The sequence below is a fragment of the Vanessa cardui genome, chromosome 7 (assembly GCF_905220365.1).
Source record: "Vanessa cardui chromosome 7, ilVanCard2.1, whole genome shotgun sequence".
In the NCBI taxonomy this organism is placed as follows: Eukaryota; Metazoa; Arthropoda; class Insecta; order Lepidoptera; family Nymphalidae; genus Vanessa; species Vanessa cardui.
The window spans coordinates 13,060,693-13,076,783 of NC_061129.1; the positions used below are offsets into that span (position 1 = coordinate 13,060,693).

The window sequence follows — 16,091 nt, forward strand, 5'->3', positions numbered from 1 at the left end:
TTGACAAGGTAACAGGTTTAGGAAACATTGTACAGTCAGTGCGAAAATTGAATAGCTTCTGCAAATGTTTATTTCAGTGACTTTAAAACTAGAATGTTTAATTTGTATCTTTTTGTACATATTATATTATTTAAATGCCAACTTAACTTTGTTAAAGCTGTTACGATGTACGTTTATTATTTTAGCAATTGTCATCACAACTGTACGAATTCCATCATACGCTGTATGCTTACAATAATTACGACTTAATGGCCCATAAAATGTAAATTGTAACCATTTAAGCTAATTTTACTACGAATAATATTTAAAATTATTATATTACAATATTTACTACGAGAAAATAGAAACACACACATTTGCACACTTTATCGTTTGATTACATCGTACTATCAAACATGTTTCGTTTTTCTCTAAAATTTGAGCAAGTTTCATTACAAATGTTCGAAACAAAAATCTATCAACTATTCCTTAAATACATAGAGTAGATTAACCACATATGTTACAACATTATTAATAATGATGTACTGGACGTTTATTTGATTTAATGTAAATATTTCATAAATATCCAATGTTGATCCTTAAAACATTCCTGCATGACGTTCGAAACGCGTGGCCAATGTTATAAAAAACCCTTTGCGGGCAATTTAAACATCATTAAGGACGTCAAGTCGTGGGACAAAACATACTAAATTATCTTTCCAATTAAATACTTTAGACGATTCAATGTGTTGTTAGAATTTTCTCACGAACTTGCGGTTCAATCTGAGTTATGTTAGTAAATTTTTATAGCATATCTATAACGGATTGGCGTTTCTTTATTATATATGATACTACGCGTTGCGAATATGTAATTGGTTTTGCAGGATTCTATAATATTAATATTTAAAATCGACCATTTTTAATCGTTCGTGTTCAGAATAGAAACAGTCCATAACGGGTACGTGGAGGGAGAAATCATTGAGATGCATTTTACGGTTGTCCAAAATCAAAGTTTTCTCAATAGTAGGTAGTTATCAGACGAAGAATACTACTACTAGATGGGAATAAAATATACCACGTTGAATAATTTTCAGAACATTATTAGAAATGAAAATATCATTACTTTGAATACGCATTCCATTACTTTGCAAAAAAGTAGGGGACGTTTCAATTTCAAGCAAATAAATCATATTATAGTAAGTAGTGTTCATTTTCATCCGTAGATACAATTTTCAGAACATTATTAGAAATGAAAATATCATTACTTTGAATACGCATTCCATTACTTTGCAAAAAAGTAGGGGACATTTCAATTTCAAGCAAATAAATCATATTATAGTAAGTAGTGTTCATTTTCATCCGTAGATACTAATATTGCCATAAATATTACAGTTATTGCAAATTATGACACTTAACTATAATGTACTATTATTAACAATTGTATAAAATTTCGGGTATAATAACTGATGAAGTTTGAAAGACTGTTTTGTTCCTTAACAATCGTAACTTCATGAATAGTTCTGTTTATTGCAAATTGGAACAGCGTGGTGGAATATGTTCCAAACCTTATCCTCCTTAGCCCAACAGTGGGAAATTTACAGGCTCTTGTTCTTGTTATTACAAATATCCATATTGTCCGGTCTTATGTTCATTCGTTCGATGTATCAATCTTTTCAGTATAATTATAATTTTGTAATTTTGATATACTAATACATCTCTATCTTATCATAAAATATCTTAAAATAGGTTTCGCAAGAATTCAAGTAAGTAGAAATCATAAATTAATGATAATTTAGATATGAGCGAAGCGGTCTATGTAAAGTCGATTTTTGTTTTAAACATAACGTATATTAATGTGATTTTAAAAACAACCGCCCATTGTATTACAGGAAACAATTAAAATGAGGAAATAGCGATCGCAGCGAACGGTAATGTTACATCATTTGTTAAGAGAATCCACTGATCACAATGTCAAATCAACAAACTGATTACGAAACAAAAGAATAATGCAGGACTAATTGTAAAACAAACAAATTCTTATTCAAATTATACGTATAATATAAATATCAATACAAGTAAAAACAATAGCAAGTGTTGATTGTGTAATCTAAGAAATTGTACGACTCTTGATAGGAGAGTGCTTTACGATCGAAAAAATAAGTGTAATTATTAATCTATTTTTATATTAACTACCCTATACTAGACATCGCACCAATGACTGTATGTCTTACTACACGCAATTTTTCCACAAATCATTGGTCCCAATAAACCAATAAAATCAATATTTCTCCTTATTTGTGACCGCGCTCCAGACTCGTGCATAAATTATGATATGAACTCATATGCAAACCAGCGTAAAAAAGATGTCATCCACTTTTGAAATGGTTTACAGCTCCATTTCAGTTGATGAAACATTAGCTTCTACGTCGACCACGAAGCTATACGCATTGGCTCTGACTACCATTGAATGTATACCAACCAATACAAAAATAAATAAACATTTCGATTTGTTCTTATGCTTCGATAGTGAATAAACTATTTGACTTCGGCACGAATACGATCTTACAAAGAAAAACAAGCTGCGAATATGAGTGAAACGCAAAAATCATCGTTTACGTTCGCAGCGAACGTGCGTTCTCAATAGATTTACACAAAAAATATATACTAGATTTTCATTTTAAATAAACATTCATATTCTATTTCACACGGGAAAACAAAACAAATAAACAATTAGAGGCCCTTATTAACAACCTTAAGTGAAACCAATGATCTATAATATAAGCGTGATTTGGAACAAGACAATTATTGAAATTAAAATTGATGACGTATCAGCGACATTATCTCCTAAAGATATCTCAAAAGATATACAGCATGCACGTTAAAATCATAATGTTACCAGTTACTCGCGCGGTGTCCGATGTGTCGCTAATAACATATAAGCCAAACAGTGTATTTAATCAGTTAATAAGGCTTCTATGTCAGAGCTAATGCACAAACCAGTTGTGAACGGGTTCCGACAGTAATCGACGAAGTTACTCGTTTAATACGAGCGATAATTTACTTAGTAAAAGCCTACTTTGTGAATATTAACGGGACATCGATGTCATTTACCAAATTCATCAGTTGTATATTCCGTCATCGATCTGGACCAACGGCAACGCTTCGAAAGTTGATATTGCCAATCAGTTACACCGACTAACTTCATATGCAGCCATGCGTAATAACATTTATATATACCTTAATACTTTATTAACAAATTATGAATTCAATCATATCTATGAACAATGATCAAAACATTTTCTTAAGACAAATAAAAAAAAGAAAGTTAAATAATAAAATTAATTTCGCTGTTGATCACTTTTTAATATTTTGGAGAAGTCACGAAATTCAAAAGATAATAATTTTAATTGAAATGCACAGTTAAAACATCATGTTAAACATGTTAAACATACGTTATTATGTCGTGATCGTGAAACACTTTCTCAAAATTAAACATAAAGTTGTAACATAAAATACTGTATAAAATTAGACGATCTAGAAGAAGGCGGTCTTATGATAAAGAGGAGAAATAAATATCATAATCCGATATGGTTACAAGTAATAATCGGTTTACTTTCGCCCGATCGATTCTTATCGCAAAAAGTAGCCGGGCGGGTGCTAAATCGTGTTGTTTCCTTTGCAAGGTTCCTGCAATACACAACGCAACGTCACCATTTTGTAAAGCCTCGACATGGTCCTTGGAATCCGAGAAGGAATGTGCTCTCCTGTTCGGCTGGGTTTCATTTCATTCACCGCAAGCTGTGTGTGATTGAACTCTGATTGTGCGTATCCTTGAGAACTAGTTGCATTAACCAATCCTTAGAGGACAGTAAGATTCGCTCGGCGTTTCTTTATTAAATCTTTTTAGACACAAACAAAACAATTAAGCGTAAAGACGCTTAAAACTAAAATAGAAATACCAGACGGTAATTTCTAGACGATTTTATGTTTTTTTAAACATCTTACTTTTAAGCGTTTTGATTTATCGCTTCGGTTATGTCATCGCACAGATGACAAAAAAATCATTTAGGTACACCTTTGTGACACTAACTCGTTCGCTTGTTTGAAATGTAATTCCATCGTGATACACATCAGTCTGGGGAGATTTCCCACAGAGTCTAGTTATCGCTAATCAACTTGACTGATGGTTGGGATTGTGCGTACTTCGCTAGTCCCGTTGCTCTTGGCTCTCGCAGGCATTTTGTCTAACTAACTTCTAAGCAATCATTCTCCAACCTTTGACTAATATATAAATGACACATTTAGTATAGTTTTTATTTACATTTTTATTTTCTTAAGATTTCTAAAATAAATTATACATTGATAAATAAAACCACTATCTATAATTACTAGCGTTGATATGCCTTAATTTTTTTAATACACACGTGCAATACAACTCTAAATAACAATCCAGTAGTAAGTTGTAATGTTAATACTAACTTATTTTCGAACTTCAAAAATAACTGTACAAAGTGTAAATATAATCGAATATTCGTTAATGAGGATACGTTTGGTATATACAGAGTAACATAAATTTTCGACAATTGACATACGAAAGAATTTAAAAATCGAACCCCTCTTGAATCATTTGAGAATACTTAACGAAGTATAAATTAAAACGAATTAAAAATGAAACAAGACTTGAATCGTAACGGAATGCAGTGCTGAAACAGCGATCGGTACAGGCAGTAAATCTTGGGATGTAACCCGCACGGATCGGGTGGTCGAAACATAAATTTCGATTACGAGCTCTCGATAACCGGAGCAAAAATAAACTAACAATTTACAATTATTTAATCATTCCATCGTTTCCACGTCGTCAAACTGACACTAGATTTTATTATTAGAATTTACGGCAGAAGCTTTGAATTTTAGATTATAAGATTAACTGGCGACGCTCTATAAAATAACTTTTAATTTATTTTAACTTAAGAAATATCGAGTTTGTCACATACCTATCTATTAAATCGATCTAAGAATAACTATGAGGAATCTGTTCAGACCAAGTTAAAGAATTTATATCGATCGAAATTATTCGGTTACGGTTTTTACAATTAATCTTGTCAATGTAAAATAAATTCGGAAAAAAACGTATATTTACGAACTGTATACAAATAATTTTTGATACATGATTTTTGATCTCGATGCTCACGATTTTGCTTATTTTGCTTGAGAATCGAACGTTTAATTTAAAAATAAACCAACTACGCGGACAATAGCTAGCCTAAGTGTACAAGTTTAATTTCTTTATCTTCAATTTTACAAGATTAGATAATGATGAAGTACAGGGCTTGGTGATCACTACGACCTAATTATTTTATCTGATGTCATTAAAAAACCGTTACTTTATTTAACCTTAGGTATATTCGGATGAAGTATAATTCCGTTTAAAATATTTCAAATTGGAACACTCTCATCAGATGAATCACACCTCTTCTATTTCTATTCCTGACTTAATTTTATTTCATAATTCGTGTTAAATTTACCTAAATTTACTTTTATAAGTTTATTGTTACGATACAGAAATAATCCTCTCTTTTTCGTTCGAATGTCAAATCAATTATAACAGAAAGAGACAAATATATGATTTACATATATCATACACAAATTTATCATTAAACACAATAAACGATATGTTATAAATAAATAAATTATAGTATTATATAAATACTAGTTACGAAATCCGATCCAAATGTGAATAACATTTAAAGCAACAGAGTTACCTATTTTATTTCAATTCGTATGAGTTTCGCTAAAGTTCTCGGAAACATTTCGCAAATAAACCCTGAAAAGCCAAATAAAGGCTTCCAACTAAGACCTTGTATGCGGACAAAATGGTAATACACGGTGGGAAGAACAACTCAACTTAGAACCTTTTTTAGAATACCGACAATCTAAAGCAAGATCTCAAATTTTACTCATATTTTATGACTTGGTACTTTTCTTGAATTTTTTTTTTAATTCTTTGGCGAACTGGCAATAGATATGTTCCGACGTCATCAGGTAGCTCACCTGATGACTTAAGAACATATGGTGTTTACTTCTAACTGATGATTTTAAAAATATGTTCAGCATTTATATTATTTATAATGTTAAGGGCTATGTGAACATTGTCACCAAACAATCTGATTCAGGGCTAACATTCAAAGATTCAACCTCTATACTTATTATTTATTAATATTTTATCATGTTCAATTTCTGATATCGCACACTGGTAGAAAAATGCATTATTTCTGAGCGTCATAACCCTAATTTGTACCCATAAATTATATTAACACCAAATCATTATTTTAAAAACGGATGCACTCGTTCGCAGCCACGGTCTCTAGCCCTTAAATAAAAGTATAAACCTTACCTCGTTCTCTGATTTAACTTTTTCCCTGCTGCTGTCATCTGAAACAAAACAAAGTAAATTAATACTGGTTGCCGTACGATGTATACTAATATTATAAATGTAAAAGTAACTTTGACTGCCTATCTGTTACTCAAAATTTAGTATGAAGCCAGCTTAAGTAATGAAGAGCGACATAAGCTATTTTTTTTATGCGTAACCTGTTGACCAACCATCAAAACGCAAACCAAGCTTGGGCGCCAACTAGTTATATTATATGCAAAGGAAATAGAAAAATCATTGAATTTTCTTTCAAGATATTGCATATATCACAATAGCGAATTAAATCATTACTGCAGTCTATGCTAATTTCGCCTATTGTTCACGGTGAATTTATCTTGCAAAATATAAGATTGTTATATATACGTATATTGTTTCTAAAATAACCGCGTTACAGTCTAGTAACTAGACAATCTTGAAAAGTATTACTTGTGAGTTTCTTCCGAGGTCGGAGACCTTTTAGGAGACAATTTCATGGTGGTACCTATACATTTAAGTGTAATCGAGTAAAATCTAGCGTATGAAACGGTTATTTATTACGTTTCGCTAACGATTCGTCGCTAATAAGCAACAAAGTGCATTGACATTGATCTTAATTAAAAAATTAAAATGTATTTTATTTAAGATAGCGGAACCCGAATATTCCGAAAGACGGATGACAGGAAATTATGGTACATTGAGAAAAAATCTATGTCTAGAAGTGGAGAGTGATAAGTTATTTAGAAAAATAATATTTTTTATGGTATTAGTAGACGGACGAGCCAATGGGCCACTACCATAATGATTCTGTCAGAAATATTAACCATTCCTTACATTATCAATATGCCGCCAAACTTCGGAACTAAGATGTTATATTCCTTGTGCCTATAGTTATACTGTGAGCCGAGAGAGCCAGTATAACTTTAGGCCCTTCAAACCGTAACTCAACTATACTGGGCACTGTTGTTTGGCGGTAGAATATCTGATGATTGGGTGGTACCCGTATACCACGGAACCATCTGGGTAGACGGGCTGGCACAAAGCCCTACCACCAAATAAATCAGAATAAATATAAATATAAGTAAGTGTAATCATTTTACAGTTTTATTAAACTTTAAGCTATTACCAAATGGAACTACATATTCTACAAAGAAAAATCGAAAAAAACACAGAAGTTAGTTTTATACTAATAAATAACGTAAATTAACTATTACAATAAGCGCAAACTAAGTTAATCAGCTTGAATATCGCTCGAAATAGCGATTATCGAGTTTTTACACGATTATAACCGCGCAATATGCAAATTCACGTTTCGAACCAACACTTCAGCTGCACAACCACTCGTGACTAATTCCTGACCGTCTATTTTTTATTCATCATTATCATTAAAGCATATTACACTAGTCGAGATGGTCCAGTGGTTAAAACGCGTGCATCTTAACCGATGATTGCGGGTTCAAACCCAGGCAAGCACCGCTGATTCATGTGCTTAATTTGTCTTTATAATTAAGGAAACCTGCATGTGACAAATTTCATAGAAATTCTGCCACATGTGTATTCCACCAATCCGCATTGGAACAGCGTGGTGGAATATGTTGCAAACTTTCTCCTCAAAGGGAGAGGAGGCCTTTAGCCCAGCAGTGGGAATTTACAGGCTGTTGTTGTTGTTGTATATTAAACTAGCACTAGTAGTAGCCCGCGGCTTCGTTCGCGTTTTAATGTTGATTGTCATGTGTCAGGCAAAAAAGTAGCCTATTCCTATTCCTATTCTTTTTTGGTTCAAGTTTGCTTCATAACAAATTTCATCAAATTCGGTTCAGCGTTTGGTTGTGAAAGAGCGACAGTCGGACAGACATACATAGTTACTTTCACATTTATAATATTAATATAGCTTTAGATTAAAATATCATATGAATTCACGCATAAATTTTCTTAAGGAGATAGTTAAGGGTTAAACCCTGTCGTTTCAATATCAAATTTATGCAAACATTAAAATAAAATCGGTACCTATTTGTATAAACTCTTAATAATTCAAACAGATTGGTCTCGTTGATTATTATAATTTGAATTAGTTATAGCGTTTATTATTTAAATCGCGTCAAAAATCAATAATCTAAGCACATTAATTCGTACAATTATACAGATTAAAAAATAATCACAAATTTTAACGCAGGATACAAAATGTAATTGTAAATCGTAACGTGTACTGAAATTAATATCAATAAAATGTAACGGTACAGTTTCTTGCCGGTTCTTATCGTTAGCTGCACGTTTAATTGGCATTATACGAGTAGACTTGTAATCTTAAAATTCAGAAGTGCTTAGAGACTATTTGAATTAATTATATTTTGATTTTGTACCGTAACAATAAAACATTAATGTATACTAATATTAAAAATCTGAAAGTAACTTGTCTGTCTGTATGTTTATTAAGTTTAAACGCCTAAACAACTGACTCGAATTTGATCAGTTTAAGTATGAAGTAAGCTAGAACCACTGGGCAGGGCATTACTAGGCTACTGTTTTATACTTGGTATGGCAGGCAAAGTCGCCGGCAAAAAGTAGTTATTAAATACTTTCTCCAATTACATATGACCTTTTTGTGCACAGTTTTTTTTTTTTTTAATTTCAACGGCTCGACTGAAATAGCCATTTCATCTCAAACAAAGCCAGCCGAGCGAAGTAAGGCGAGGACTCACATACGCAAATACCGCGGTTTATTTAACAGTGACACGATATTTGCAAGTGCGTTCACCCTTGCGGACGCGTGACATAACCATCTCGCCATAACGCTACATATGAGCGAATTTACTGTTTCGCACCGTGATTTACTTGAAAAAAAACATGTTAATATAACCAGAGCGCTCAAATAATTCAAATTATATACAAAAAAAATGTGTACAACTGTATCTAAATGGAAACCCGTTTCGAAATTAATTTCATACATATTTTATAATTATACATTGTAATGTTAGATTTTTCTGTTTCGCTAATTTAAAGTTCAATGCACTGACGTGTCTATTTCCGACTTTTGATAGGAGTCTCGTACATTAAAACACATCATTAACTCTTCTTTTCACCCACACATCTACACCAGACTCTTCAAAGTCGAGTCATACTTCACAAGAACAAACAGGATGACCCTTGCGATTAAAACAGTCTGCTGTCTCAACGAGGAGAAAATAATGTAGCTAATCTTTGGATACTCTGCTCAAAGTAACAACGACTTAACAGCCCATTGAAAAACGTATATTTACGTCACTATTCAAATAAACTAAATATGCGAATAGTTTATGATTTATATTCATTTTATAAATACCTATAATATTTTGTTCTAGCTTAATTTCAATTTGAAAAATTTTGTTGTCAACATAAATGTATTAATATTAAGTTATATTATTCACATCTTGCCCGTTGTTTTTTTTACTTTCGACTTCATCTCTTACAATATTGACAAATTACGACTAACATTTTGATCTGTCTATCTTTCTGTATCTTAAGGTGACTTCCTATCACGACTACACTGTAAATAAATTTTGCATATCGATGTCATTGATACCGTAGTTTAAACCTTAAGTTAGATACAACAAATTAATTTATTAACATAAGAATTATTTACCATAAGACCATATTAGTTTTAGCAAGAAGCGCGCACATACATTCATACATGCAGTACAATCTCTATCATGGTTCATAAAATTGCAATATGAGAATTCTTTTTTATATTTACAAATAACAATGAAAGATATTCAACAATATTATTACTTTTAATAACTGGTCAAGACAATAAGCTTGGTACCCAGCTTCGTAATATAAGATGTTATTTAATGTTCGCAACTAGCGTTTATGGGAGTCGGTATCCTGTGGTGAGATTATACCACCGTGCAAGATATAGGTGGTAATTATGGAACCGTACTGATGTAATTTTAACGCAAGACGTAACGATAATTTACATACGTATACGATATCTGTGTTAGCATCATAATGTGTATGCGAGGTAGCGAGATAATTATTATAGAAATAATATTTTTTTCGTTTGAGTTCTTTAGTTAAATGTCATGGTTGGTTGCTGCCGTTGTTGCTGAAATAAATGTGATGTGAGCTGAATAAATACCTGTTCGGTGGACGGTCCGACAGTCGGTCTGGGTACCAACCCAGAAATAATAATCGTCAGCTCAGCAACTATTAGTATTGTGCTCGGGATTTGTAGTTGAATGAGACAGTGCATTGCTGACAGTAAATATACTACAGAATGTCTTACAAAGTTCACAGTTTTTCAATCGTTATCAGTGTTACTTTACTATATTGTCTATGTATTTTATATAAAATATTTACAAAACTTTCCTGTCAAATCACTCTATTTAATAAAAAAACCTAAGCCTAGATAAGGACAGACAGCGGTAAGCGACATTGTTTTATACTATGTAATGAGATGTATAATTGCTCCATGCTCAGATTATTATGAAACTGTTCGCATCATACGAAATTCTGAACCAACTGAACAGGATATTATCACGATTATTAAAAATACTTATTCTTTATCTTTTTCCAGCATCATTGATTTGACATACGCAAGACGGAGACAAGAAATTCATTAACAAATCGCCCCTGAGTAACATTCATAGGTTATTATTCATTTTCAATAACTGATTACGTTCAACAACACTCATCTTCCTAAGTGTGCCGTCGCGTCTCGAACAAACTGCTCTTATCTTTAGTCTAATTTAAACAGCTCAATGCACAACTTTACCTTGATGATAACATATCTTATTCATCTGTGTTTATATGCACTGTTTTGCAATCTCATTCGCAAACAGCATTCAACGAAATGGGTTAGGTTAGTTTTCAGCTGCCAAAACCCTCATACGCATTTGTATTTGTCATATCGAGGAATTGTTTGAAGTTTCTTTATTATTACGTTATTTTAGTAAATAAAATAAAACATGCTATTATTGTATAAACTGCCCGGAACACACGCTATAACGTACACGATACCTTAAGAATGCACGTCTTTAATATTAGTTGCATACTTAACAATACTATATAATTAAACAACTAAAAACACGCAGGTATATAACAAAGAGGTAGTATATGAGGAAAAAAAAAGTATTCTTTTTATAAACTATAATTTTAAAAACCAACCGCCGTTCCGCGAGTCTGTGTGTCAATGTCAATCTTGTAGATAAAAAAGTATGTTAGCACGAGAAAAGAAAAATAATAATAAATTAGTGTTAAATAAATATACTAAATGTGTGAAAATATAAATTATGTATGTTCAAACATAGACAACTATTTAAAGAAGGTAGTGGAAAGAAGAAGAGCTGAAGGACAATTGTGCTTTTGGGAAATGAGATTTAAAGACAAAACTTTGGATTTTATTTCCCAAACGTACCATTTGGCGTCTTAGCGATCCATTGACGATATATTTATTATACACTAGCGACCCGTCCGACTTCGCACGGGTACAATGCTAATACTAAATGTACTACAGATTTTCCTTGTTTCTTTACTATATTGTCCAAGTATTATATACAAAAGCCCTCTCGAATTACTCTATCCATTAAAAAACGCAACAATATCCGCTGCGTAATTTGAAAGATCTAAGAATACATAGGGACAGACAACGGTAAGTAACATTGTTTTATACTATGTAATGAAGTATGAAAGTACGTCAAACTCATATCAAACGTACACCAATCAAACAGCTACACCTTAGTGGGTCGTATACACACATGTTATATAGTCCATAAACACCGATAAATATGTTTTCTAATCAAACAGCAAACTTTTCAGCTTTATAATATGGTAAGAGCATGAGCTATAAATATTATGGTTTCAGGTTTCGGCTAGAAGTAGCTGAACGTGTTTGATAAAACAAACAGAGGTAATTTTCATTGTTCCGATCTCACGTTTCACTAATTCACGTGATCCTGACATTGAATCTTTACAACAATACGGCTATAGGAGAGGCCGAAATAATAACCTCAATGCTATAAAACAATAAAACATTATAAGCAATACAACACGTTCTATTTACGAATTAATATAATATCATAGCTAAGACTGGCTTTACGTTATTCATTTTTTTCTTCTACTTAAAAAACAATAATAAAAGCATTGAAGCAATGTTCTAAATTAAAAAAAGAATTCCAAATATACCTATTTACCCCTTCTTTTATGCTAATCACTTGTATTATTTTATCAGGTCGTGAAAAGATCGCTGTGAAACTTTCATTTGTTAGTGAAAATTTGCCACATGGTTTTGGAGAATCTCCAGAGCTTCGTAATTGAAGGAGAGTGGCCTTAGCCGGACTGTGGGGTATTTACCAACAGACAGAAAAATATACAAGTGTTAGAACAACGATACAGTTTATGGTATAAATGTTAAAGTTTATGTTTTGCAACAGCTGAAAACTTTGTAAATAATGTAAGCGTTTTTTGTTTCACCATATGACCTAATTTAACCCGATTCTGTTGATAAGATAACTAATTATGTTTACTTTGAAGGCGGACACACAAGGTTAGGGCGACCTTGGTACTAACGTATATTATTATAACGTATATTAATATAATAAAATAACACAATGTCCTCTTGACCGAGGTCCGGCTATGATATTATATTTGGTGGGAGGGCTCTGTGCAAATCCATCTGGGTACCGCTAATCATATATCCTACGACGAAACAGCGACACACATAGTGTTGTTCTGCTTCTTTCAGCACCAATGTCCATGAGCTGTGGTGACCACTTAACTAATAAGATTGAATTTAGATGTACTAAAATCAAATAAGTACGAAGCCTGAAGACATACAATATGTTATTCTTTAAATCAATTACAATTATCTTCTTGATTGTGTATCAAATAAGTTCGCGTAAAAATTTCACTTTTCCGCGTATCAATCCGTTCTCCAACGCGCCGGTAAAACAGTTATCACTTAATTACTGCAAGATAAGATTGCGAATATATTCGGCATAATATATATTTTTTTAAATGACTACTACACCGACCACAGTAAATAATTTTAGTAATAGACATATCACAATGTTATTTGTAACTCTTAAGATATCATAGGTACAAAAAAAAAACAATAAATTACAAAAGGTCAACTTTTTATTCTGCCATTTTAATAATAACATCCATTACAGCATTATAAAAACCATTTGTCAACAATTCGTAATAATTTATTCAATGAATGTTAAACTCCAATTCAATTAAATAGTCACATAAAATAATATCTTGATGTTACTCTGAAAATATTTTTATCATACGATATAGACAAAGCATGTTACCGTTCATGTATGTGTGATCACTTCGCGCACACCACATTTTTCTACTCAATGTTGATAAGGATTACAACATACTTAAGATCACTTTGAATTTTCAATGAACGAAAATTATCCATGTGAAAAAAATGAAATTGAAAAATGTACTGCAAAAGTATATGTATTAAAAAATCCGTCGAGTAGTTTAAAAGAAACAAGAAGTACAGTGACGCATGTCTATATCCATTTTTTCAACTACGAGAAAAGCTACATGCTTGACAATGTTTAAAATATATTTTCTCATAGAAAATAGCTACCATATCTGTGTCGTACTCAACGATGTTAATACCTCGGCGGTAGCAGAAGCCTCGAAAGTTAATTCTAATGTGACAGCGAGTGAGGTATATAGGCCGCCCGGGGCTCGTGCTTTCTAGTTATCTAGAGGAAAGCTGCCTAGCGATAAAATTGCGCTTGCTGTGGTTGTGGATAAAACAAATTCAATGACTTTTACAAGTGTACACGGACGGCTAAAACTGAAACTACTACATATATACATCCAAAACATTTACAATTAGTAAAAAAAAATGCAGTAAAAATTTGATGAAAACTCAAATTTTCATTATTCGATTTTTGAAAATAATTTTAAACAATATAAACACATTGATGCTGCCGATATTTGCGTCAATAAGGATCAAATTCTGGGAAGCAATAACAAGTTGCTCCCTATTTTCACATCTTCATACATTACCCGTATCGTATTAAATATTCAAATTAGTTTACACGATACTCATCTTTGAACACGTATTATTCTAATTACAATGTTTTATTCATCAACTTATAGCTGTTTATTTTATAATTATTTTTTGACCTATAGCTCGGTACCTACTTTGTACTACCTACGTGTATAATACGTGATCAGACCTTATTAATTAATAAATAATTTGTTAAAGTTTATGTTAGTTTATCCTTTATATAACACAAGAAGAAATTTCTTCTAGGAAGTCCAAGATATCGCAATGAATAAAGGCGAAAAATATTCATCGATTTGGAGTAACGATATTTTAGGGCTCATAATATTTATGATTTTGCAACAGAAACACAGTGAATTGGAAAAGAGCTTGTAATTTATCAACGACGGCGACCGCTCCATTTGCCATTACGTTAACAAGGGTTGGGATAAGTCACGAAAAACTAACGCCCGAAGCGATCGTGTGCAATTTCAAAACTATAGCATTATGTCGTATCGAATTGTTTAAAAATTACTTCTGGTTGCTCATAGGCTATGACTCCTGTAATCAAGTTATTACTTAGCTATTTCTCGTCCAAATATACATGGAATATCTACTTAAACTTTTGAAACTATAATCTTAGCTTTAGTAATAATAATCTTTAAACCAAAACATACATGGTGTGTCGGTAAAAAAAATCCTGTCAAAAATGATAAACTGGAGTTTTGACAACCGATTTACGGTGTTACGTGATACACGAACGGATAAAAATTTATAAATATTAAATTGTCAATGTCGCTTATCACATGCTGACATTTCACGCTCATTTTCTGATCATGGTGACTTGTGAGTTTTTTCTTACAAAAAAATTGTTTTATATACGTAGGCGGACAGGCACATAAGCCAAGTGATCGAAAGTGGTCACCGCCGTCCATATACTGAAAGAAATAATGACCAATGACCAAACATTACATCATGCCAAAGCGCCGACAATCTTGGAAGCTATGAAGTTATGCCTGGGTTTGTGATGAACCTATAATTGACTGCACCTACCTAGACGGGCTTGCACAAAGCCCTCGAACCAAGTAAAGCTGTTAGATTCAAATATCGCAGAACCAAAATAATCAAAAACGAAAATCCTCAGCCGAGTGTGTCGGAGGTTTAATTATCCAACACTAATTTTAGACCCTTTTTTGTCATAAAGTAACTAGTCTTTACATAGTTAATAAAATTGGAGTGTCTGTTTGTAATATAAAAATAACCGCTTTATACAAATTCATATGTAAATATGTATAAACAGTACATATATCAAATTCATTTTATATTCAATTTTTGTATGTCTGTTCCAGCTATGCTCTGGAAAGGCTGAGCCGATTTTGACGGGACCTTTACTAATGTCATAAAAAATAACTAAAGCCACAACAAAAACTTTGTTAAATTCATGAGCACGAAGTCTAGTGTATAATTAAAAACAATAGGTTGACATTATATCTAGAGACGTTAAACGGGAAGTTGATAGTGTGTTCGGACTTCAATTATTTTTATGACCATAATTTCATAACACTACAATGTCTATAAACAATCATTTCTGAACACTAAAATGCTTGCACTCGATATTAATCCATGACACTAGAACATCACTCACGGTGCAATCTCAATGAGTAAGGCTTTTCACATCACTGATAAGATAGACACCAGGAACTGATTACTCAA

The 16,091-nt window shown here is 32.2% G+C and overlaps 1 protein-coding gene across 4 annotated transcripts in view; it reads right to left on the reverse strand.

The window, feature by feature from the left end:
• The window catches only part of LOC124530986 (protein spire), a 148,006-nt gene that overhangs the window by 104,960 nt on the left and 26,955 nt on the right, over window positions 1-16,091 (reverse strand). For all 4 annotated transcript variants that reach the window (XM_047105363.1, XM_047105364.1, XM_047105362.1 and 1 more), the window contains exon 2: window positions 6,374-6,411. In XM_047105363.1, the coding sequence (XP_046961319.1) occupies window positions 6,374-6,411 (38 nt within the window). The remainder of the gene's footprint in view (window positions 1-6,373; window positions 6,412-16,091) is intronic.